The sequence below is a fragment of the Agrilus planipennis genome, unplaced genomic scaffold (genome assembly GCF_000699045.2).
Source record: "Agrilus planipennis isolate EAB-ADULT unplaced genomic scaffold, Apla_2.0 scaffold10, whole genome shotgun sequence".
Lineage (NCBI taxonomy): Eukaryota > Metazoa > Arthropoda > Insecta > Coleoptera > Buprestidae > Agrilus > Agrilus planipennis.
Genome location: NW_020442465.1, coordinates 1,377,126 through 1,405,094, shown reverse-complemented (window position 1 = coordinate 1,405,094; position 27,969 = coordinate 1,377,126). Strand labels below are relative to the sequence as shown.

Genomic DNA, 27,969 nt, shown 5'->3' with positions numbered 1-27,969 from the left:
CGTACGTACATACACACATCATCAAAAAAATTGGCTAGCATGCTACTAATATGTTAAAACGTGGAAATATAATGAAAATTCCGATTTCACTTTTCGACCCAATTACAATAACTTCCTAATGGGAAGTTAAAAATTAAAATTTCAAGGTACAACTAATACGTTAATATAAATAATTTATAAAACTTAAAAAGACATTTATTACTCTGTAATATTTGCGATATTTTCTGTAATATAAACAACTATAACTATTTACAGCGCAACATGTTACAAGTATTTCAATATTGAGGATGGTAATTTTAATAAGATTTCCTAATTTCCTTATTTTGATACAGTTGCGACACATGATGCTATAAGACAAACACATGTATAATTTATCACATTTTTCTGGGATTTCAAGTTATTAGAACCGATGTTTGTTGCCGACAAAAATAAAAAAAGTAACTGAATTAACTAAATAAAAAGAAAATTCGATTACACATTTCCTCTGATAAAAATATTGATTATTATTAGAAGATTAACAAGAAAAATGAAAAACAAAAATTAAGCTATTGAAAAATTAGTTTGTATTCACAAAAGTAGCTTAAAAACTAACAGTCAAATGGTTAACAAAATACAATTATTCTACCTAACAAACGAATTATTAATTTAACAATTCGTCATTAAATTAAAATTTATTACGAATTTTAAAAACCGAATATTTTTTTTAAGTTATACAGGTATTACGTTTTAATGCCGATAAGAATGAAGAATGAAAACATGTTGGTTCTTGTTTTATACAGAAATTGTGCCAAAAATTACCATTTATCAGTGCTGTGACACATTTGGACGAATTCAAAGAATAAGGAATATGCAAAGTTTTGCAGTCAGTGCAACCGAGAATATGACAGCAGCGCGACAGGCAAATTATGTATAGGAGTGACTCGGGGAATAACCGAGCGCACCCAGTAGATTTCATTATAATATATCTTTCGATAATAGTGGAAAGTTTTCTTTTTAAGGTCTACAAATACCTAAACAACTTTTCCTGCTGCTCTAAATTTAAATAATTAAATATAGCCAAAAGTGTTTGACTTTGTGTACTAAATTTGTGTGTAACTTTTACGATTAAATAAAAAAAATACAAAAGAAAGCTCCCGATTTTATTACAGAAATAAAAATTAGACGTCACGGCACATCAATAATGTTTTTTATTGAAGGAACCGAAAATGAAGGTAAAGCAAGTCTTTATATTTTTAAAACGACACTCTGTTCGAAACTATTATCTTGTTTTTAAATTCAGTCACGAGAATGACCGAATGAACCTTCGTTTCGTCACACTATACACGAATTGGCCTTATTCCGATAGAACGGAAAGAACTGACGAATCGCAAATTTGACCGAATGAAGCGTCGTTTTATATGCAAGAACGTCGTCCGGTCTTGCCAGGTTGTTTTACATAAAAATAGACTGAAAAATATCATTATGATTGTCATACGTGTATGTGACTATATTCAATTATTTTTATATTTTGTAAAACTGTTATAGCAGCAAATCTATGGAGTAGTAAAGAGCCTCCTTCTACATAGGCCTACTGTTAATAAAACAGAATGTATAATAGCTCTTTGTTGCTAATCTGCAACTGAATTCAAAGATAATAACTAATAAAATTTAATTGAAGAAGAAACCACCATTCTCGCCTACAACAAGGTACATACAAACGTGGTAACTTTATACTGGAATACATCCAAAATGTTTTTGCCAATTTTTATAATGCAATAAAACTTATTTTTAGTAAAATCTAAAAGGGAATAATATTCATTATGTCATATATTTTTCGGAAATAAACTGACAAATAAAATGAAATAAATTAAGTAAGGTTTGTGTACTGGATGCATTCTACGGATATTTTTAGATTTGTGCCATTTTTTCTCTGTATTTCTTAAATTTATGTAACGAAAATTAAAAAGAAAAGGAACTTATGTAAATAAATAGTAATAAAAAGATGGTTTCTCCTTTCTGTCCTACAGAAATAACTAAACCAAAAACAATATTGCCTTTTTGGCACATCAGATAATTGTAATCCTAACTAATGATTACTATAATAAAATGATCGCTTATGTATTTCGAAAAAAATGCCTTTCATCTAAGTCTCTTACGTTTTAAGACGTCTTTTTTGTTTAAAGAAAACAATGTATAAAAGAAAATAAAAGTTAATCAATTAATTAATATTAATAATAAAGTTTACAAGCTATTATTCTTTATAATAATAAATGCTCTAAAAACGATAACCAGCTGTAGCCGTTTTACGGCCCGTTTGCCAGTCGTCGATCACTGCACAGCAGCAATACAAACCATGTGACCATGCAATCGAACACGAAATTCGACCATGAAGAGCGAAATTTAATACATCAACGGACACGATTGACTAATACAATAAATACCGACCAAAATGGAAATGTTTTGTTTTTTTAAATATTTAATAAAAATTATATAGGAAAGAAATATATGACACGCCGTTTTACTACAACAAATTGTTTTTACAGCCTAATATAAAATGAATAAAATTGAAATAACGAAGACATGGAGACGCAGGGAGTGAATGGGGACAATTGGAGTGTTAGTTGTGTAAATGAGAGGAACGTTGATCCGAGGAGGGGGCTGAATATAGTAGGGATGAAGTTGTAGAACACTAACAAAGTGTTTATTTGAGTTTGTAAAAATTTTTAAATAATTCATATTCGACATCATATTCTACTAGTAAAAAACGGCGTGTCCCAAAACCGTCAACTTTCAAAATTTTACGATAGCAGGGAATAAAAAATTATTTTTTTTACGTATATTCAAGGCGCAAAAGAAAAAAATTGAATCAAGGTATAAATAAAATTTGAAAAAATGGATAACAATAAAGAAGAACTTACGATTTTTTTTTTCGTAATGTAATGTTTAGGCCACTTAAACGATCACATGTTCGCTCTTATTCTGCAATAGATAGAGATAGTCTTTTTCTCTTTCGTGTCCAACTGCGACTGGAGCCTTAACAGTAATTGAGCACCATGGAAGGACTGGATTATAAATAAAGTTTTTACGCTACAGAGACACTTTTACGCTACGGTTTTCGATTTTTACGTTCAAAAAAGACGGCACACTCCACTTGCTGTTCCACATTAAAAAAAAAAAAACTACTAACACTTAATTCGCTCATTTTCTTTTACGACACATCATAACAAAATCCTTTACGTACGTACCACGAAAGAAAAGTGTATAATACACGCGGAACTTACAAAATACAAATCACAAATTCCATGCATTAGAAAAGCAAAATAATGATCAATAGTCTGCATACGTAAATCCCCAAGATGTTGTGGTTTAGGCACATTAACAGTATATTCCCTTCAATTAGGTTTTGGCACGGTTAAGAGAAATTTCCGACGAAATTAAAATATAAATTTACTTAATATGCTTAAAAAATTAAAATTAAACTTTCTTCGCTTCGCTCACTAAGTACCTAAGAGGAAATCAACAACTTACTGTCCTAGACACTGACTGAATCCGAATTTTTTGAGTCGTAGCCTCGCGCTCGTTAAAATTAATTTAAATACGTCAAAAATATTACCGTTAACGTAAAAGAATGGGTCCCATGTATATATCACCTACAGTTAGTTAGTTAGTTAGTCGGTGAGCGGCGCTAAAAGACTTGATTGTGTGAGTATTATCGCGAAACCCGAACCGATTGGTTGTGTTATCAGTTGGATTCCGTCCGTGTGGTATTTGATCCTGTGGCGCCTGTTGAGGTGCAACTACTCGCGCCTTGGAACAGCAATGGAATGAGAAGAGTGTAACAGTAACTGATTTGATAACGACGACGACGACGACGACGATCAATTGCTCTTCTTATTTATTTATTTTTATTTTTTGATAACTTTTAGTAGTTCGGGAGTCTACGCTGTCGAAACCCTCATTTGATCCCGGAATACTGTTCCGGGTAAAGGTGCACTCCTTCCACGCTAAAGACGGAAACATCTGAAAAAGAAATTATTAAAACGTATAATAAATGTTTTCATTCAATTCGTAAGCTTTCGACCAAAAATTACACTCACCATCTGGCAGTTCTAACAATTTTTTGGGAAGTCCGTTGAAATACGGATGTTGCATGGCATCTTCAGCGCCAATTCTCCTCTGCGGATCGAGCTGAAGGAGTGAAGTAGCCATGGCTTCACCCTGCACAACGTCGTGTAATCGGGGCCAATAATGACCCAACCTTCTTGGTCGATAGTAACCTAGTTTTTGACTTTTGTAACCGGGAAGTCGCGTGACTCCTGGCCAATCTTCTTCTGATGGCGTCCCTAATACCTACAAAAAAAATAGAATTACATTTCCTTTGGACTTGGTTGGGGAGATGCTACATTTTATTTGTACCATTGACCATCGTCCACCAACCCTCTTGATGCAGTGTTATTAATAAAGCGGGTGCATTTTGCAGTTTTTAAAATTGGTCCCTATTTTGAGATGATGCTTAAGAGTAGCTTAAGTGATTGTTACATTTCTCACCTGAAGGGTTAAGACGTGGACTTTTAAACATCCCTCTTTTAAAGACCAAAAGGCGAAGAATAAAGAGTAATATCTGATATGTTCTGACCTTAAATATTTTGTCAAGTTGGTCGTAAGTATCACGAACTCCTGGGAAGATGGCCAAGCCGGTGATCATCTCGACAAAGATGCACCCAACTCCCCACATGTCGAGGGAGGTGGAGTATTCGGTGCTGCCGAGTAGAACATCGGGCGGTCGGTACCATAACGTCACAACTTCGTGGGAGTACGTATGACTTGGCACCGACTTCGCCCTGGCCAGGCCAAAGTCTGCCAATTTAAGTTCGCCGATTTCGCTTATCAATAGATTTTGCGGTTTGACGTCACGGTGCAGCACGCGCCTCTTGTGACAGTATGCGAGACCACGCAACAACTGAAAGAGGAACAGGCGCACGTTGCGGGGTTCCAAACCTCCACTGTGACGTTCCAGGTACTGCGACAGATCTGTATGCTGTAAAACATTGAACCAATGAGATCGTCTACGTTATGATGGACCTTATATTTGAGAAAGTTGTGTGGACTTTGAGTTTAAGGTTTCCTGTACCTAGTTTATATACACTGCATTCTAGGTAATTCAATAATCAGTATCGTCACATTTCTATTAAGAGAAAAATGAAATAAAACTAAAACTGCAGAGTAAAATAACAAAGAAAAAATACTTGAGATCCCTCAGCGTCTTTAGAGTTAAAACATGCGCGAAAATGTTAAAATTAAAGGTTCATACTTCAAGCAGCAGTTGTCAACTTGGGCATATTTTAACTTTCGCTCATTCTCAGGTATACCAGAAAAGGGTACAATAAGAAATAGGCAAGATAGGTTGATGGGACACCTTCTCAGGCATGATGGGCTATTTAGAGACATATTGCAAACAGAAACAGGAGCTAAGAGAGGGGGGGTTGACATAGATCAGGTTACTGTTCACAAATAGTTAAGTATGTGAGATGTTTCAGTTTTAGTTTTAGGAAAATGTGAACATTAGCTTGGGATAGAAAGAAATGAAGGTGCGTGTCCAAGCAGTTTTAGGACTGACGACCTCATGATGATGATGATGATGATATGAAAGGGAGTATACATGCAATGAACAACTTATTATTATTGGAAAAACTTTCTTTCCTGCAATTAGCCCCATTCCACTTTTATCATACACATGTAGTTCTAATCGATAAACTTACCACGTATTCAAAAACAAAGGTGAGGGTTTCTTTCGTGTGAACAATATCGTGTAAAGTGACAATGTTCGAGTGTTTCAGTTCTTTTAGTAACGATGCTTCTCTGATAGCGGTGAACGGTGCTCCTTCTTCCTCTTGAAGTCTTATCTCCTTCAGAGCCACCACCTGGTTTTTTAAACTTAAACCACAAAATTAATAACCCCACAAAATGTAAACTGAACAATAAATAAACAAAAATTCAAACAAACAGAATTTCAATCGAAACTAAATCGTAATTGAACAATCAAAATTAATTAAAGTTTTATTTGAGATAGGTACTAAATAAAACGAAACTTACTTGCTGTACCCCTTATATACTGTAGCATATGATCCTTCTCCTAATTGTTCTAATTTTATATACGCTTCCGACTTTCCAAACGGGGAATCACCCTTCAAGGAAAAAAATTTATATAAGACTGTAATAATAAAAAGTTTTAATAAAAATGTGGCGAAGTTGTTTCATTCTGAGACATTTTCAGTTTCTCTTTTTTTAGTGATTTTCGAATTTTCATTTTTCCTAGGTATGTACATTTTTTTAATTTGAAGAGTGAAGCGCGACACTGTAAATAGGTGCCATATAATGATGGAGTTGTACATAATTACAAATAACATTTTAATAATGACTATAGTTGGAGCGTTCCAAATTGGCATAGTCCACAATAAAACTGTCGCATTTACTTTCTTCTTTCAACTTACTAACTTAGACTAGAGCGGTTGCTGACAAAACGTCTATTTTTACTTACGACAGACGTAGTAAGGAATATCGTAAACATAGGAAAGAGATGTCAGGTAAGAATTGCAGCGGACAGTAATACAGAAAAAGGAATTACATTACACTAATTAATGTGTAACAGAAAGGGATGCAGACAAGTAGAATTTGAGCATGTCGCAGCATCGCACTTTAAAGAAGTTCAACATTCATAACTTAACAAAAAAGATACGTCCACTCTCACAGATAATTTATTGCGGACTTTACCAATTTTGATCTTTCCAATTATACACATTATTTCCTTGAATTCGTTAATAAAATTGTGGCATTTGTGACGCCATTTGATCGAAAAACTAATGAATTCAATTGTAATGTAGGTCAATCCAATAGAACTGAATTAAAATGTATATTTTTCACAAATTACTTTCTAAATGTAATGCTCATTGAAAACTGACAATAGATTCAAAAAGAAAACAAGTTGATTATAATTAAGTCATAACGTAATTAAAACTTTTCGTATAAATAATTGGAACTGTTAAGTTAGTAATTTTATTACTTCCTGTAATTCCACGTCCTGTAATTTCTATTAGAAATTTTACTAATCCGAAATATTTAAGTAATAAAGAATTACCTTTTATTGTAGTAGCTACTCTCTAACTCGTTAAAATATTATAAGAATATTACCAAATTTATGAATATATCCGTTGGGGTTACAATTTTAGCATTCTACAAAACCTTTATTTAATTCAAATATTTTTTGACTTACCCCAAAAGCAGAAAATCGTTTAGTTCTCCGGTGTTCGCTTCCCTGATTTAACAAAACTTCTGACTTAGGTCTAGGAGGCTTCCGAGGTCGAAGTATTACGCGGGTTTCTTCTCTAATATCATCATCTAATAGTTTACTATCTGATGAGACCGACAACTGTCGTTTTACCCTGTCGTGTCCACCTACTGTGTTCCAATCTGTAAAGACAAAAACACCCTTCATTCCATTCTTTGCTTTTCCTCGCCGTCAGTAGCAGAATTTTAACCCAGAGGTATAATTTTATAGAGACATTAATAATACAATTATTCTGTTGCTCAATATGTGCATAAGGAGTAGTTTCATGAACGGGACGGAAACACATAACAAGAAGTTAGAGAGATGGAAGCGTGAGCTACGAAATCAATGCTGCCTACAGTAGGCGCTTCAAGAGACAGAATAGATAAAGGAGAAGACATAGCTGTCAACCGTTCGATCTGGTAAGCTTGGGCTTGAATAGCAAGACGCTTTGCCACGTAATACAGAAGAACCTCTACAACTCGAATATCAAGGGAGACGCCAAGAAATTCGAGTTACAGAGTTTTCGACTTATGAAGGATTAATGATTCAACTTGAAGAGGTTAATAGTCATTTAGGTAATACTATTTATTACATACTCCTAAATTGTTTTCTAAGAAACAATGGTGTACTTACATTGTCAGTAAATCCTTAAAGTAGATAACTTAGTTTTCTTAGAACTATAGACGTAATAAGTATCAAATTATTGAGTTGTAAAGGTTGTAAAATAAAACATTGCTATGTTCGAGATACAGAGGTCCATGGCTTGCAGGGACTCATTGATTATTTCGAATTATAGAGGGTTGAGATTTCGAGTAATTGAGGTTTGAGGGCGTGAAGGGAAGAGAAGAAAACATTTTTTCGAGTTTTGGAGGTTTTCGACATCGAGGTTCGATTTAAAGAGATTGTACTGTATTTGTAATTGATATTGTATTATATAACATCGATGATCCAATATTTTCGTTTTAATGCTGACGTTAATACATCAATTCTTTGAATAATTCCTTTTTTTCGGTTATTCTATGCGGACTATGCAAAAGTGAATGGAATCCAATATTAAAACGACTGATTTTTGATTAAAACATGTTAGGAAATTGTTTGGTAAAATACAACCACTTTTCCGCATGAGTGACCTTTTTTCGTCCCATTATGCCTCATTTCCACCACACCTACATCGATAAAACTCACTGAAGGCGTCCACAAGTCTAGGGCCATGACGTGTTGCCATAATTTGTAATGTAATTTCTTCTATCTACAAGCTTACAAATACATACATGTGCCGTACCTATACATATAAGGCGTACAATACACACAATCAAAGCGATCGACCGAACACGCAGGTTTTATAAAGTAAGGGGAATGAATATTATTACTATAATTGAATTTCATTTTTAGATAAAACCAGAATGACTAGGCTGTCTAGAACGTAATAAGTACATAATAAATTTACGATAAATGAATACCATTTTTGTTTATCACGAATACTGAGTGGGGAACGCGATAATGAAACAAATTATGTATGTAGGTCTTCGTTATCACTATATAATACTAATGGTTCACGTATCTATATCTATGACTGCGTAGTTATTGGTTTGTAGTGATAGTTTGTGAGGCGATTTCCTTTTAAAATTCAACTTTCTGGAATTAACCGACTTGTAAAGCGTCTAGCCCTAGACATACTGTCGTTTAAATCGGAATTTAAAAATCTTTTGACGTGTTGGTAGTATTTAAATGTTAATATTGCGTAAGGGACATAGGTAGAATATGGTATTGACTGTGACAGAACACCTTCCTGCATTGAAGGCAATCAAAATTTCAGTCTTCTTTTTTCACAAGAGACAGAGAGACGTTTTCTATTCAGCAAGGATTACTCATGTTTTCAAATTTTTCACACCCTTCTATACCAATTAAACTTAAAAAATACGTTAGTCTGACATTATTCCTATAGTTTTGCATAAATATTTAATGGCTACCTAGACTGAATATTATTTTGATTGTATTCTAAATAAGAATGAATTTATAAACAAAAAAAGTTTAAAAGATTTTCAACACATACCCTATTTACTTGCAATATATAATATGTTTCGGCAGTGAGTAGTTTTGTCAGGTAACATTACCTAATTACTATATGAGTGTGTAAATTATATTTTATCGATTTTAATAGATGGAAGATCTTCTATTATAAAACAAGATTACTATAAAAATGCTTTCTGATGCAAGTTCAGATACTTACTCTATTTTCTTTTTACCAAAACTGGATCAATATCGCTCTGATTCTTTTCCACGAAATTCCCTTTTAAATCAGGGCCCCTAGGCAACTATTCTATAGGGTTGTTCGGAAAGTCATTTCGTTTTTTCCCGACAGAGGATTTAATTGTATTCTTTTGCACCCAACTTCACATAATTTTTATATGCTTTGAATATGCTTTGAGAGCTCATATAGCAAGGCTTGTGTGTGAAAAATTCCAATTAATTCTACGCAGTAGTTTTTGGTTGGTGCCCTTTTAAATATGGAGAGCGATAAGCAGCATTTTCGACATATCTTACTGTTTTACTACAGAAAGGGTAAAAATGCTGTTCAAGCCAGAAAGAAATTGACTGATGTGTATGGAGAAGGTGTGTTGACAGTACGCCAGTGCCAGAACTGGTTCGCTAAATTTCGATCCGGCAATTTTGATGTCGAAGATGCACCACGTTCGGGAAGGCCGGTTGAAGCTGATAAAGACGCGATAAAGGCATTAGTTGATGTGAACCGGCGAATAACAACACGTGAGATCGGATTGAGGTTAAATTTATCAAATTCAACAGTTTATGACCACTTGAAAGGCCTGGGATTATCCTCGAAGCTCGATGTATGGGTTCCCCATGTTCTCACAGAGAGAAATCTGTGTCGCCGCATTGACGTCTGCGATTCGCTTCTCAAACGTCACGAAAATGATCCGTTTTTGAAGCGCATCATCACTGGGGACGAAAAATGGGTTGTATACAACAACGTCAAACGCAAGAGGTCATGGAGCAAAAAAGATGAACCGGCTCAAACCATTTCCAAAGCCGATATTCACCAAAAAAAGGTGATGCTGTCTGTTTGGTGGGATTTTAAAGGAATCGTTTTTTTTGAGCTTTTACCGGATAACACAACGATTAATTCGGAAGTCTACTGTCATCAGCTGGACAAACTGAATGATGCACTTCAACAGAAAAGGTCAGAACTAATCAACAGGAAAGGTGTAGTGTTTCACCAAGACAACGCGAGACCTCACACAAGTTTGGTCACTCGCCAAAAGCTTTTACAGCTTGAATGGGATACAATGCTACACCCACCATATTCTCCAGACCTGGCACCATCGGATTATTATTTGTTCCGGTCACTCCAAAATTTTTTAGACGGTAAAACCTTCACCTCAAATGAGGAGGTCAAAAACCTCCTCGATCAGTTTTTTGCCAGCAAAGACCAAAAATTTTATGAGCGTGGAATTATTCTACTACCAGAAAGATGGCAAAAGGTGTTGGACCAGAACGGTCAATATATAAATAATTTAATAAAGTATTTGTTTATTATACGAAAACTGTCTTTCATTTCCACAAAAAAAAAACGAAATGACTTTCCGAACAACCCTATAGTTTTCACTAGATAATATTAGGTGCAACAGTATATATGATAAATGGATTTAGTTGAATTCAGAATGCAATTGTACATTAACATACACAAATATTTCATCAAAACAAACCTGTCATTGTATAATTTAATAGTGAAACTTTATTACTATTTGCCTATCACTACATTGATTTCCGACCCTCCTCAGTAAGTTGTCTATCAACAACAGCCTGTGGAAGTTTAGAACTTCCAATCTAATCGCAAGTGAAGGACAATTAAAAGCTCTTACCGTACTTGAGACCACCTTTGCCTGCAGGAATATTACCATTCGGTTCTAATCTGTCTAGGAACTCGTCACTGTACCCGTTATAAGGCAATTTTCCATGGTTCTGGTGTTCATCTGATTCCTCCTTTGAAACCGCTAAAACAAAACAGAAAAAATACTTTTAGACACTTCAGAATCCATATTTTGTTCAAATTTCAATTCATTTTCTATTTCGTTCAAGAAATTGGAAAAATTGCAATTATATTAGATGCCCACTGTCTCATTAAAATTGTATTAATTTTTAAAAATTTCCTTTAACTTGAAAAGGTTTTTTGGAAAATATCGTATTTTCGTTAGTTGAACTAAATTTATTACCACAAAAATGAATACAAATTCAAAAGTACAATTTTAACTTATCTTTGAAATGCTATTTCATGCTCATTTTGAAAACTTAATTACAACATGTTGGATATAAGCAATTTTAATTAATATTCTAAATTATGTATTCAGTATCACAACATGGTTTCGCAGTTTTTAACGCCCTCAGCGTGTTCTGTTAAGATAATAAATTCCTTTCAATGGTAATGAAAATGAAATTTTCAGTAAGTTTGGAAATAAATCTCAGAGGCACTGTTAAAAAAACCAAGCATGCCGACAAGTGTAAATAAATTTCTACAAAAGAGTGTTGAAAACGATTTTCCCCTGCGGCAGCGTCATTTGAAACCCAAATGGCGTTTTCCGGGCCGCTCTCGATTCCACTTCAACAGGGGTTTGATTTTAAAAGACAATGTGACGGACAGGGCGACTTGGAAAAGTGACACCCTCATGAAAATGCATTAAATCCGAAAAAGAAAAGAAGCGACGCTTTTGTATTTTAAATCGCACACCGATTATGTTAAAATATTTCTTTCATTCTGCAAATCGTAAAACTCTTCCAGGATTCAAATTAGCTCAGAGCACATAAAGAGAAATGGAATAAAAACTGCAAATTAATTCTATATCACAAATTTGTTGTTAAGTTTTTAGACCAAGAAATTAATTTTCATAAGCTTCCATGGCGGTTGGTGTAATACGAATTTTGTTTCAAGTTGAGTTGGAGCGCTCTGTAATACCTACACCAACAATAAATGGCATATTTGATATGCCTTGACGTTCTTCGGAGTTACCATTCTTTACTGTATTCGTCACTTTCAAGCTCAGCAAATACATACAAGAAACTATGACATAGGACGAAAAAAATCACGCGTTTTTCTAGAGAACATTAAAACAAGGTACCTNATGTGAAAATGAAGAATTGCAAGACGGTCCGGTTCAGTTTCGACAGGTTCGTAATTTAAACTGAGACAGGTGGGTACACATCTTGCTGTTAATTAAATTGGATTTAGGACGTTTATAGAGTAGTCCTTGGGAAGGTCAGAACGGAACGAACCAATTGTACTAAATACCATAACTGAAGGAGGCCGTGATGCCGTATAATGAATATGACAAGAAGAACTACTTCATAAATAGTTCAGTGGAGGTGTGTGAATATTTTATAGTTTGTTAAATATGTAGTTCATTGAAATCCTATAAAAGACGCGATAAAAGAAAATAATTCCTCTAAATGTAGCCTTGTATTACAGATGGCGTTTATCGCACTGTTTGTTAGAAAATATAATATGCTAACAAATGCATATTACTGACTAAATAATGTTTATTAAACGCAGTATTCTACTTTAATATGTAAAATAGTTTCAATATTTCACTATTTCCTGCACATTGTGTACAGTACGTAGTTTCAAATTCCATTATCAAAACGCCGCTATGAGAAATGTCTCCGAATGAACCGATTAAGTATTTTCATGTGCAGTTTCAATAAATGGTAAAATATGTACAATGTTAAATTGGTTTTCGGATTAGGGTTACGTAAGTTCGAATGAAAGACTGTGCCTGTTCGTTTTTTTAACAAGGTTTTGTTTTCAACCCACATATGTATTTATACAGAATGATTACTGAAGAAAGATCTTTATTTTTTTCCTACATTTCCTCACCACTAGTACCATTTTCCCGCGTTCAATTTTTTCTCCTTTTCTGCTTACTTAATCTTAAGCAATTAGAATAGCAATTTTTGGAAAATTGCTCGAAGCGTTTAATTTCTCATTGGGGCACTCCTTATCATTAAATAAGCATTAAATTTTTCATGTATCTGATTAGATTCTGCTGACTGTACTTCTCCTACTAAATGTAGATCATTTTCTTTGACCACTTTCTTAGTACCATGCAAAAATCAAAATTCAATTTTTCCTAGAAATTTGTAGATACAAATTACTATCGAATGTAACTCTACATTACTCACAATGAGTTTAATGGTTATATTTCCACACATATAACATTTGAGTGAATTTTCTTGACTTTTCCAGCTTATATACTGGCCGTTCTATGTTAAACTGATGTTTTCTTAAGTTTCCTGTCATTCCAGAAAATGAAGTAGTAAGAAATACTTTTCAAATGAGGGTTCTCTCTAAGGATCGTTTATTTTTACTTTTGTTTTTAATTTTAGCTACATTAATCAATCAATATTACGTTAATGGTATACATATATATCCCTTGACTATGTGTCAGGACAGTGACTTTATGTTCAAAAATATTTCTTATATACGTAAAAACGGAAAAAGTTTTCAATTGAAAGAGAAAATTGCCCTTCGTGAAGCGATGAAAGGGACGTTACTAAGGGCGCAATTCGATTTTATTGCATCACTTTATAAATTACACGAATGAAGTAATGCCCCTTAATCTAATCAAGGAATAGGCTGCTCCTGATCCCGTTCCGCATCCCAAATCCAATCGTCCGAAAACAAGTAGCGAACAATCGTTTGTTTTACGATCTCTTTTCGGCTACCAACTGCCTCTCTCTATTGTTTCCGATAACTGCACGTCATTTGCCGAGAATAATCCAATTTCACGTCGATCATCATGAATTAAATGAACGAAATTGAGAGAGATCGACAGTGAGCAACAATCTTGAGCTAAAATTTCCTTAATATACCTATAGACGAATCGTCCACTTTGCTAACGATAAGTGCATACCTAAAAAAACGTTTCATCTAAACAAGATGATAAATTACATTCAATTTTTATTATTGGATGACTCATTTTTAAGGTTTTGTACTCCCAAGGGAGCTAGAATTAAATTTGTCTTCGTCTTAAATCTGGCCAAAAAACGTTGCTGGACATCGTATTTGCCCTTACCTTTATTTATACCATTATACATGAGATATTATTAAGTGATACAGGTCAAGATTCTAGAGTAACACGTTTAGAGTGGTGATTTTCGAAAGGTCATACTTTTTATTCCATTAACTTATAAAGTTTTTATAGGAATATGGAATCTTTTAGGTATTTGGTCTATTAACACGAGCAGAAGTTATGGAATTGCAATAATTACTTGATGAAGTGTTTTGGAACTCTAAAGCATTTTAAGTAAAGGATTTGGGCTTGGAATTCTTTTGCTAAAAGCTTTGCCACGAGCAGAAGTTGTAAAAATGGAAAAAATACTGCATGAAGTGTTTTGGGATTTGATAGTTGCTGAAATGGAAAAAATACTTCATGAAGTGCTTTGGAACTCAGTAAATTCGAATCCAAGAGCTAAAGCATTTTAAGTAAAGGATTTGGACTTGGAATTATTTTAGGAAACACATTGTTCATCTCTGTAAGAAAAACCTAAAAAGCGTTTCGAAATCCAACATTATCTACAGTTAAGTCTTTTACAGTAACTGACAATAAATAGGAATTTCCTTGCTATCAGTCGGTCAGTTTCACACATACAACATTGAGGATATTCGACCAGTTCCCGCGTCCCGTTTCGGGAAGAAGAAAATTACGCGGGGCAGATGGGATACCACTCGGGACGGACTGACTTACCGTAATGTACACGTCCTGCAGGCAGCCCTTCCGTTATCACGTAAAGCTTTAAAGAATATAGAACAAAACCTCTTCGGAGGGTTGAAAAGCAATTCATCCGATACACAGGACGTGCGGGTTGCATGTCCGTCACGGATCCGAGACGTGACGCTCAGACACCGCGCAGCGTCGCCATATAACTTCATCCCGTGGGATTCAGCGTCCACCGCATATCCTCTCGGATGTGAAAATGAAGAATTGCAAGACGGTCCGGTTCAGTTTCGACAGGTTCGTAATTTAAACTGAGATAGGTGGGTACACATCTTGCTGTTAATTAAATTGGATTTAGGACGTTTATAGAGTAGTCCTTGGGAAGGTCAGAACGGAACGAACCAATTGTACTAAATACCATAACTGAAGGAGGCCGTGATGCCGTATAATGAATATGACAAGAAGAACTACTTCATAAATAGTTCAGTGGAGGTGTGTGAATATTTTATAGTTTGTTAAATATGTAGTTCATTGAAATCCTATAAAAGACGCGATAAAAGAAAATAATTCCTCTAAATGTAGCCTTGTATTACAGATGGCGTTTATCGCACTGTTTGTTAGAAAATATAATATGCTAACAAATGCATATTACTGACTAAATAATGTTTATTAAACGCAGTATTCTACTTTAATATGTAAAATAGTTTCAATATTTCACTATTTCCTGCACATTGTGTACAGTACGTAGTTTCAAATTCCATTATCAAAGGGCAAAAATTAAGATTGTTAGGCGCGATAGTCAACATAATGCGACAAAATATATTATTCCACTTTAGTAGTAGGGAATTACACCGCCGCAAGACACTTTACGCTCTGGAATAAGCCTGGTGTTAATATACATTACTACGATAAATTTGCAGCTACAATACAGCGTGAAATTTTCGTTCTAAATTAAACAAGAGCAAATACATGTACCTCTTAGGGCATTTATTTAGGCAAATAAGTACGAAAGTAATAATCAAAATAATGATTTCGAATTTTAGGGCGTTAATCATATAAAAATACGAACAAACACAAAAAAAAAATCTAAAAGGAGTTTCCTAATGTTCTTTAGCATGTCTGCAAGCCAAGTACACTTAACTGAATTTTAATAAACATAAGTGATTTAAATTGCAACAACCCCTTTTGATATACCAATATTAGCATCTAGCAAAATAAAATGGAAGCGATATCGACAAAAGAGTATTGTATGAAAGTAAATAAAAGTAAAACATAAATATTGGTATGCAAGGGAAGAAAAAATAGGAAAAGAGCGAATGTAAAAATAAAAGATTGTTAAAAGTGTATGTTTGGAGCGCGGCGCTATACGGGTGCGAAATATGGACGGTGGGCGCGGCGGAAAAGAAAAGGTTAGAAGCGTTCGAATTATGGTGTTACCGGCGAATGATGAGGATACCGTGGATAGAGAAGGTTAGAAATGAAGAGGTATTAGAAAGAATAGGAGAACAGAACACTATGGAAATCAATAAAAAATAAACGAGATAGGTTGGTAGGACTCCTTCTCAGGCATGAAGGACTACTCAGAGCCATATTAGAGGCAGAAACAGGACCTAGATTAGATTACTGTTCGCAAATAGTTAAGGATGTGGGATGTTCTAGTTTTAGGAAAATGCGAAGATTAGCTCAGGATAGCAAAGAGTGGAAGTGCGTTTCCAACCAGTCTTAGGACTGACGACTTTATGATGATGATACGTATTTAAATGCAGCTAACAATAACTTCTCGAAAATAATCTAGCAGGCATGTAAAAATGTTTGCCGTCTTGTTCAGTTTTGACCTGAATCTTATTGGAGCAGCACGAAACCTACGGCTAACTCAGTGCTACATTACATTACCTACCGTATAGCTATTACACGTAGTCATTTGGTAGATGAATTACGAGTGCGTACATGAGCAAATTGCAGCTTGTTGTTATGAGTTGTAATGGACACACGCTGTGATTGCCACTATTGCCTTCTGCACCTAAGCTTTATTCATGGTGCAATCGCGTATTTATAGGTTTCTTTTGACACTCCACCCATTACCCATTAGGTCAATGCATGCAATTTCGTGACCTATTTATTCCATTAGATGTAAATAAATTAGATTACGTCTGCCACGCACTNTTATCACGTGAAGCTTTAAAGAATATAGAACAAAACCTCTTCGGAGGGTTGAAAAGCAATTCATCCGATACACAGGACGTGCGGGTTGCATGTCCGTCACGGATCCGAGACGTGACGCTCAGACACCGCGCAGCGTCGCCATATAACTTCATCCCGTGGGATTCAGCGTCCACCGCATCCTCTCGGATGTGAAAATGAAGAATTGCAAGACGGTCCGGTTCAGTTTCGACAGGTTCGTAATTTAAACTGAGACAGGTGGGTACACATCTTGCTGTTAATTAAATTGGATTTAGGACGTTTATAGAGTAGTCCTTGGGAAGGTCAGAACGGAACGAACCAATTGTACTAAATACCATAACTGAAGGAGGCCGTAATGAATATGACAAGAAGAACTACTTCATAAATAGTTCAGTGGAGGTGTGTGAATATTTTATAGTTTGTTAAATATGTAGTTCATTGAAATCCTATAAAAGACGCGATAAAAGAAAATAATTCCTCTAAATGTAGCCTTGTATTACAGATGGCGTTTATCGCACTGTTTGTTAGAAAATATAATATGCTAACAAATGCATATTACTGACTAAATAATGTTTATTAAACGCAGTATTCTACTTTAATATGTAAAATAGTTTCAATATTTCACTATTTCCTGCACATTGTGTACAGTACCTAGTTTCAAATTCCATTATCAAAGGGCAAAAATTAAGATTAGTAGGCGCGATAGTCAACATAATGCGACAAAATATATTATTCCACTTTAGTAGTAGGGAATTACACCGCCGCAAGACACTTTACGCTCTGGAATAAGCCTGGTGTTAATATACATTACTACGATAAATTTGCAGCTACAATACAGCGTGAAATTTTCGTTCTAAATTAAACAAGAGCAAATACATGTACCTCTTAGGGCATTTATTTAGGCAAATAAGTACGAAAGTAATAATCAAAATAATGATTTCGAATTTTAGGGCGTTAATCATATAAAAATACGAACAAACACAAAAAAAAAATCTAAAAGGAGTTTCCTAATGTTCTTTAGCATGTCTGCAAGCCAAGTACACTTAACTGAATTTTAATAAACATAAGTGATTTAAATTGCAACAACCCCTTTTGATATACCAATATTAGCATCTAGCAAAATAAAATGGAAGCGATATCGACAAAAGAGTATTGTATGAAAGTAAATAAAAGTAAAACATAAATATTGGTATGCAAGGGAAGAAAAAATAGGAAAAGAGCGAATGTAAAAATAAAAGATTGTTAAAAGTGTATGTTTGGAGCGCGGCGCTATACGGGTGCGAAATATGGACGGTGGGCGCGGCGGAAAAGAAAAGGTTAGAAGCGTTCGAATTATGGTGTTACCGGCGAATGATGAGGATACCGTGGATAGAGAAGGTTAGAAATGAAGAGGTATTAGAAAGAATAGGAGAACAGAACACTATGGAAATCAATAAAAAATAAACGAGATAGGTTGGTAGGACTCCTTCTCAGGCATGAAGGACTACTCAGAGCCATATTAGAGGCAGAAACAGGACCTAGATTAGATTACTGTTCGCAAATAGTTAAGGATGTGGGATGTTCTAGTTTTAGGAAAATGCGAAGATTAGCTCAGGATAGCAAAGAGTGGAAGTGCGTTTCCAACCAGTCTTAGGACTGACGACTTTATGATGATGATACGTATTTAAATGCAGCTAACAATAACTTCTCGAAAATAATCTAGCAGGCATGTAAAAATGTTTGCCGTCTTGTTCAGTTTTGACCTGAATCTTATTGGAGCAGCACGAAACCTACGGCTAACTCAGTGCTACATTACATTACCTACCGTATAGCTATTACACGTAGTCATTTGGTAGATGAATTACGAGTGCGTACATGAGCAAATTGCAGCTTGTTGTTATGAGTTGTAATGGACACACGCTGTGATTGCCACTATTGCCTTCTGCACCTAAGCTTTATTCATGGTGCAATCGCGTATTTATAGGTTTCTTTTGACACTCCACCCATTACCCATTAGGTCAATGCATGCAATTTCGTGACCTATTTATTCCATTAGATGTAAATAAATTAGATTACGTCTGCCACGCACTTAAGTGTAAGTAGCTGCTGCATATTAACCTATAAATGACTGACTAATTCCGCAGAAATGCTGGGGCATTACTTATTAGTTACTTACTAGTGGTAATTTAACTTTTTTTGCTTCACTGTTTCGTGTCAACTATGCCGGAATCTAAAAGTGAGATCGATATTGCTTTTGCGGCTGTGCGTTTATTATTTGCTTTCTTGTTAACAACTGGGGCAAAATAATATTTGTAGGTACGTGACAACAGCTGCTAATCGGGAAAGAAAATCTCACTCTTGGTCCCCGATGAAATTGCTAGTAAACAATGCGTGCGCCAAATCCTAAACCGTGTACTCATTGGGTTTCCTTAAATAAAGTGCTAAAACACATTAAAGCTCGTTCATTATAAAATAAATGTCATTGTATGACGGTCGATGGGAGTTGTCAAAGAAATAGTTACAGTTAACACCGTTCAAGGAGGATAATACATAATTCTGGCTAATTACCAGCGGCGTGGACTTCTTAATAAACGACGATCTGCATTCGTCCTTTTCAGGACTTACAAAGAGTACGTTTCCGTTTCGATATGGTTGTTATTTAAAACTTTGTTTTTGGGTGTTTCATACCCACCAGCCAGTAATGCTGGTGGGAGAGCACACNGGTGGGCGCGGCTGAAAAGAAAAGGTTAGAAGCGTTCGAATTATGGTGTTACCGGCGAATGATGAGGATACCGTGGATAGAGAAGGTTAAAGATGAAGATGTATTAGAAAGAATAGGAGAATGGAGGACTCTATGGAAGTCAATAAAAAATAGTGGAGATAGGTTGGTAGGACACCTTCTCAGGCATGAAGATGTAGTCAGAGACATATTAGAGGCAGAAACAGAAGTTTTAAAAGGAGTAGAGGTAGACCTACATTAAATTACTGTTCGCAAATAGTTAAGAATGTAGGATGTTTTATTTTTGTTGAAATACGAAGATTAGCTCAGTATACGAAGGAGCGAAGGTGGGTGTCCAACTAGTCTTGGACTGACAACTTTATGATGATGATGATGATGATGATGATGACAACCCCTTTAAGCACTCTCTCAGCATCGTTACTGTGTTTGTGTTACTGTATACATTAGTAGTACAATGAAAACTTCCATTAAGAGTTAGACAGAGGACCGTTAAAGGCTTTCTGAATAGACCAATTCCTAATTAAAAGTTGTTATTATTATTCAACTAAGTAAACAAATTCGCGACTTGGGTCAACAAATTTGCAGAAAAGGGATCCAAAGTCAGGTTTGAACAAGGAATGCCACTATTTCAATCATGTATTGATTAAAGGCGAATTACGTGTTTTAATGANGGCTTTCACGGCCGCGGTCGATTCTGCTATCTTTGCTTTTCTTGTTTAATGGACGTACAAGAAAAGACCACTGCAATAATCGTTGCTCGAATACACTAAAGGAGTTCATCATGACCAAATTGCATTTCGTTTGTTCTCTATTATGAAGGCGATGATATAACCAATATTACGAATGGACTGGATCATCTTTTATTAACCCTTTAAAAAAATGTCCGTTTGATGAGAAAAATTACAACGTCCAAATGTTTGTCGTACGTGTCTGATTTGAAGCACGTGCGCACGATACACAAATATTATTCGGGAAATGTTTACCGACAGTCTTGTTTATCTTCGGGGAAAATGGAAACTGAAGCCCAGCCCGCAAGAGAAAAACAATAATACGAAAAAGCTGAAATTAACAATACATATACATACATACGTAAGTAGGCAATAAAAATATTGTTACATGTCTTATACCCAATTTGAAGGAAGAAATAATACTGCAGGCCTAAATTTCAACAGCCCTAATGGTCATTTTTAGTTTGCAGATTATTTATTTAATTTAAGTTCAAGTTCCACAAATTAGATAGAATAAGATGTTTATAGATTATTTAGATATATATATTTTTTAATATTTAAATTCCAATTTATTGAACCATAATAATTAATTATCATTTCCCATTTTAATACTAACCATGACTGCACTTGAAAGTGATAGATATAGATACATACAAAGAAATAACAAAAGATTTCAATATTTATGAATCCTCTGCAAGATGCATCACATCACTATCAATTTATTGTTTAATTTTTTAAGAAAACTTCAAATCAGGTTTTATCGTAAACAGAGTCAGGTTGAGCTTTAGTACTTGAAAATGTGCTTTCAGGGCTTGCAAGTGGTGTAGTTCAAGACCTTTCATGAACAAGCACGTAATCGAACAAAGTGTTTCGTAATATGTAATTCAAATAGCTTCAAATTTTTTAAGTGCTTGAAGCACTGTCAAAGTGTTTGGCAGATTTGAATGTAATTGCTTTCAAAGTAATTTTAAGATGTAACTGGGGCTTTAAGGATTAAAGCACTTTAAAGTAAGAGCTTGGGCTTTATGCTCTTTTTGAGTCAGTCTTGCTTTAAAATCACCCGTGAACGTTGCCACAAACAAAATTATTGCGCATTATCATTGATGATTTCATCTTTTATATTAAATTGGTAATAAAATTTCCTAAAAAAAATCCCATGAAGTAGACGGCGACTGCTGGCTGAATGACGATAGATTTTTGGATGCAATCCAACACCTGTGTACTTTATTACTTTATCGTTATAAAGTGTACTCTCATTATTATTGGTGTTAAATCGACAATATAATTATTTCAACAATAAAGAATTTAGTGCTACTTTTAGTTTTAAACATTACCATCAAAAAACAAACCTTGAAGATATATTAAAATAATAACCGACTTATTCTTAGTTCAATTTTTTTGAAGGAAGAGATGTAGATATATCATCAGTAATTATATATATGTTATAATACACTTTCAGATTTTTCCCTTGACATTGCCATTTGTTTAGTTTTCCTATGATTTCCACGAATATTTTCGGTACAACGTATAAAAATTTTTCAAATTAATATCACGAGTACGTCTCATAACGTTATTTCCATGAGTAATACGAAAACGAATGTATATGGGGATGTGGGTGGTTCACTAAAATCAATACAGGGTCAGGGCACTGAGCTAGGACGAAGTAGACTATTTGGAAAGGGAAAATAGGTCGACCTCATAATTTCATACCTTGGGAGCCCAACCCATCTATATTCAAACAAGCACAGACACAAAACAGAAAATAAAATACATAATAAAAATGAAATACGTAAACTACTACCTATACTATACAGGGTGGTCTATAAAGATTCCATCATTTGTTTTCATTTAATCACTATAAGTATTGAAATTACTTTCTTTTAATCGTGTAAACGATAAGCAATTCAAAAATACGGAAAAAATCTCTCCAGGAATGGCAGCTAGCTAAATTGATTTTTCGACCCCGCAAACCCCTACATTGTCAAATTCATGGAAATCGTTGGAGTCGTTTTCGAGAATACGATTACAAATAAACAAACTGCTCCTTTAATAACATGGAATGTACTATATATCAAATTTTCCGGTATTCTACGTTCATCACGTAATAATATAGGAGTATAAAAAAGAATTTTCTAATTTTTTTCTTTTCCCTGCGCCCTAGATCTTTATATAACAAATTTTGAAGACCTTAATGTAAGCTTGATCTCTGTCCTAATGTGTCTTATGAACCACTCTGTATACCTATTAGGTATTCCATTCCAATAAATAAATATGTTCAAAGAATTAATAGCATTCATTTTTCCCAGCATTCCCGACTTTTACAAAATATCCCTTGGGTACCTAAATAAAAAAGAAATCAAACGCGAAACTAGAACGGAGAAGGATTTTTAATGAAAATTAAAAATGATAACGTCAAAAGACTCGTAAAGTTCAAAGGTTCGTTCAAATTTTATTCCATTAAAGTTTACACATTAATGTATTTTTATGAGAATTTTCCCGAACTTTTACAAATATCAAATCAAACTTTAAAAAGTTTTATATTACATTAAAACTCTATTAAACGTTTAATTTCCAATATTAGTCGACACTTACGGAAAAAATTAAGGTGACCTTTTAGCACAATTACAAACTTTTGTACTTATACACTTACTGACTCGAGATAAGAATCTACAAACTTCCCAAAAACAGCTAAGTAGGGTCATGCTAAAATGTTATTGAAAATTATATCTAAAAATCAGATAAAATTTAATAGTTTTGATATTCTTTGGAATTTAACAAATTAATTAATAAAATATGTGGTAAAATCACAACCTGCAAAAGATCTATTGTATCTACTTTGAGCTCTAATCATTGTCCAAAAAACTATAAACTACCTACGATCGAAATTATCGATATACGATGTTTTATAAAAATATGAAGAAATAATTTAAACCGCACAAACTATGTACACTACCACACTTTAAACGAAGAATCAGCATAGCAAGTCATAGATTACGTGATACATTCGCTTTTAAAGAATTCAAGAAACAGGTCCGTAGTCAGGAGTTTTATTAGAGAAATGCTTAATAGCCAAAGGGCAAGCACATAAATATAAAATTCTCAAAATAACGTCTGTTTTATAGCTTCTTACCCTTTCTTTAAATTTCTCGGCTAATCGCGTAACCGATCTTTTCCCTGTTTACCCAAAAAAGGATCTTTCCTCCTAATAGTTAATGCGGACTTACTAATAAAATATTATTTCAACAGATTCTTTCTTTAACATTGGATCATCTTTAGCCATTCTATTTGAGGTGAGTTTTCTTTAGGTTTTTTTAAAGCAACATTTGCTAGAAATTGTTCGGGGGAACTTCAGCCCCTTAAGCCCCCCTTGCCTCAATGAGAAAAACAATTTGGGACACGATGAAACAAATGAGAAACTAGAAAATACTACGAACGGCGCAGTAAACGCCATCTGTAGCACGATGCTACATTTTAGGATTACGTATGCTCCAACAAGGTCCACTTGTGTGGATATCTACTTGCTGAAAACGAATCCCGGCGTAGCCAACCTCAACGTGATAGGCACGTTAGCTTAATCGAATAAAATAATTCGAAGTGGTCTGTATTACAGACAAGTGGACCTTGTTGAAAAATACGTAATCCTAACATGTAGCATCGTGCTACAGATGGCGTTTACTGCGCCGTTCGTAATATTTTCTGAAACGCAGTGTTGGGACAGCAGGTAGAGGTTGGTCTGTGTTCTGTCGGGCTACCTGCGACGCGCTGATGAGATCCAAAAAGACCGAAATCGCGATCCGCGTCTGGCAGTTTCGACAGAATACAGACCACATCGAATTATGTTAAATGAAAAACTGTTTGCATAATTTCTGAGAAAAACTTCAAAATTTCATGCGAATTCCTTCATTAGAAAAGAATCCCCGATAATTACACGATTTCTAGGATCGTAGAAAGCGCCCCCGTTAATACGTTAATCATTAAAATTTAAATTATGCCGCTTTTACAATATACAGCAACGTTTAGGTCGATAATAAAAGACGTCTGACGTTTTCCTCTCGTTCTCTAGATTAATCAATTGTTAAATCCACAAAATATCGTGTACATTCTCAACCTTCGCCAAGTAAGAATTTCGAGAACAGAACAAACTCATACTGATTGCTTACGGCATTTGCTGACAAGGTTTAAAACGTTCCCCACGACTTACAATTTAACAGGCGTGGCAAAGTTCAAAAGAACATTAACGAGGGGTGACAAATCAACCCCGCAACGGATTCACTCTACACCTTCACATATAATGAGAGAATAATTAATATCTACTAGAGTTACATCTACAACTGAACATTGTAGTGTCATTATGTGGAATTAATGGTGTGGAAAATCTATTGATAGATAACACTGAAAAGTATGGCGAAGACGGACTCACACATAAACTGTGACAGTAACCGTATATTGTAGAAATAGGTAACGCAACAACACATAAATTATGACGATTTTGGGAATTCTCATTTCGACAGGAACAACAACAAAAACTATCCGCTTATAGTGTATAAACGTCTCTCCTTAAAGCAGCGAATACGGTTATAGTGACGTAAATGTAACCCTTTGTGACATTATTAGTGATCATTTGTATGAAAACGCAAAAGAAGGGTTTACACCAACTATGTACTAAATATAATAAAAATTTTATTAGTCCCTTCGCAGTCGTTATACCTAATCGGTTATGCGTCTGTCAAAATTTTTTTTTCTATGAAATCGTACAAGTACTAATTCTTCTTAGGATAGTAATATAAAGAATAAAAGACTTTTAAACAAAAAAAAATACAACGTGTAATTATTAGTGTCCGACCGAAAGTTCGGTTTCGGTCGAGTTTCGGCAAAAAAAACGAGTTTCGGTTTCGGCGGCAAACCTGCCGAAACTATGACCGAAACCGAAACTGCGTTCGGGAGTTCTCGCGCTCTGCTCGGTCATGTTCGGCGCGTTAAATTCCATCCAAGCGAAGTATTTTAATTATTTTTAAGGCGCAATTAAAGCATTTCCTTAAATGNAGGCGCAATTAAAGTATTTCCTTAAATGAGGGGTTGTTATGTTGATTTTGATTTGATTATCAATAAGTGAAAATGTCAATGACTGCAGAGCTATGTGATTTAAAGATAAAAAAATAAAACTGACTGATTATAATAACGTTTTCTTTATTTTTCTCTCAAAACATGATCCTTATAAGGAAGTTTCGGTTTCGGCCGAAACTGAGACCGTTGCCGAAATTCGGTTTCGGTTTCGGTCGTAAAAACCAGTTTCGGTCGGACCCTAGTAATTATACAACACTGAAGTGAAACTTCTTCAAACACACAAACATACCGGGATAGGGGTTAAGGAATTGGTTTAATGGTATTATTTGTACACTATGAATGTAAATTTTACACTATACATACCGGAGTTGCCTGTAACGAACGTTGCATTGAAGCGAGCTCACGGCTCAAGCGATCCCCACTACGAACTCGACTACGTGGCCGAGTAGAGGGGAGGGACATCCGTTGCATGATTTCGTTACTTAGCGACTCGCATGAAACGAACTTACCCTACCGTGCGTAAAGAGGTTTCACATCAAAAAGTGAATAAAATAAGTTTTACACCTTTTATTCGTTGTGCTTAACACTCATTAACTTTTTAATTTATAAATTTAAAAAAAATGCAACGATTTTCCAACTAGAGATTCTGTCATCATAAATGATCTCCCCGTCTGTTATACACGTACATAAAACAATTAGCGCGCACGTCTCTCCTCTAGATATGCCAAGGGCCTTTTTAGCGCCCGAGTACATAGAAACCGAATGAATGAAGTGTCTCAACGATGTCTTTTTAGCGGCCCGAACGCCATCGTCAGAGAGGAAATTAAAATTCCCACGTATCAAAAGAATCCTCGTTCATCATACGCGTGTTACTTCACTTTCATCTTGTAGATATTTAGCCCTCAACGTAACGAGCAGCATCTTAGAAGTAGGTAGTTCACCGGAGGTATTTGCATGCTCGTTATTTTAATGTGTATCAGCACATAGACATAACCATCCATGTATCGTATCATAAGTTACGTATACCGTTGATGACGGTTGATTCTCTGTAATCAGTTGCAACTGCTCGTTTGCAAAACAACCGAGTCGTACAGTACACCAGATGTGATGAGAATGATCTTTGCCTTTGCTCCTTCGTTAGTGTAATTTAGTAAAAGCTTTTAAAGTCTTAATTACGAACCATTTCTTTCTTATTTCTAACGTCTCTGATTAGGACAAAATTACATTTACAAAATATGGTATACATTACTTCATTTGATTATTATCTGTCTATATGTAAAAAATTGGTATGCAAGGGAAGAAAAAGTAGGGAAAGAGCGAATGTAAAGATAGGAGACAAAAGATTAGAAGACGTGGTTGATTTTAGGTGACTAGGAAGTCAGTTAAATCAGGACGGAAGGAGTAGTAGAAGTCACTTCAAAAAGAAAAGGTTAGAAGCGTTTGAAATGTGATGTTACAGGCGAATGATGAGGATACCGTAGACAGAGAAGGTCAGAAATGAAGAGATATTAGAAAGAATAGGAGAACAGAGGTCTTTATGAAAGTCAATAAAAAATAGGCGAGACAGGTTGGTAGGACACCTCAAGCATGAAGGTCTAGTCAGACATATTAGAGGCAGAAACAGGAGTTAAGAGGAGTAGAGGTAAACCCAGATTAGATAACTGTTCTCAAATAGTTAAGGATGTGGGAAGTTCTTGTTTTAGGAAAATGCGAAGATTAGCTCAGGATAGGAAGGAGTTGATGTGAGTGTTCAACCAGTCTTAGGACTAAGGACCTTCTGATGATGATGATGTATTACATACTTGAGATTGTTCAAATTTGGAGTGTGGCATTAACTTTTGAATTTGAGCGACATTTTTGTGGTGTATGTGATTGCAACTAACTATGCACCCAAATTTGATGGTTGTAACTATGAAACGAATACAATTAGAATAGACATATCCCTTGTGTTTATCTAATGATGCTTCTTCATTGGCCGGAATTGCTAATGATGTAGTCGTTTTTCTTTATGTTTTTCTCTTTCAAGAAACATTTCTAATTGGGTTGTTCTACCCTAATTATATTATCACTATGGTTATATCGTGATTGGAATACATTACGAGGGTGGATTGATAAGTTTCCGGCCTAACCAAGAGATGACGCCACTAGGCCTACCTTGAGGTGACATTCTATAGTACCATCCTTGGATAGCTTGTAGCTATAGTTTCAGCCCGATCTCCTTGCTAGTGTAGGTTTGACAGCACG

The 27,969-nt window shown here is 34.9% G+C and overlaps 1 protein-coding gene across 3 annotated transcripts in view; it reads right to left on the bottom strand.

Annotated features, from left to right (window-relative positions):
• Nucleotides 1-3,136: 3,136 nt before the first annotated feature.
• LOC108732446 (cyclin-dependent kinase 14) overlaps nt 3,137-27,969 on the bottom strand; it is a 115,081-nt gene continuing 90,248 nt past the window's right edge. For all 3 annotated transcript variants that reach the window (XM_025981053.1, XM_018463258.1, XM_018463256.1), the window contains 7 exons: nt 11,188-11,319; nt 7,250-7,446; nt 6,073-6,164; nt 5,739-5,913; nt 4,616-5,017; nt 4,077-4,329; nt 3,137-3,999 (listed from right to left, as the gene is read on the bottom strand). In XM_025981053.1, coding sequence (XP_025836838.1) covers nt 3,935-3,999; nt 4,077-4,329; nt 4,616-5,017; nt 5,739-5,913; nt 6,073-6,164; nt 7,250-7,446; nt 11,188-11,319 — 1,316 coding nt within the window. In that variant the 3' untranslated portion in view covers nt 3,137-3,934. The remainder of the gene's footprint in view (nt 4,000-4,076; nt 4,330-4,615; nt 5,018-5,738; nt 5,914-6,072; nt 6,165-7,249; nt 7,447-11,187; nt 11,320-27,969) is intronic.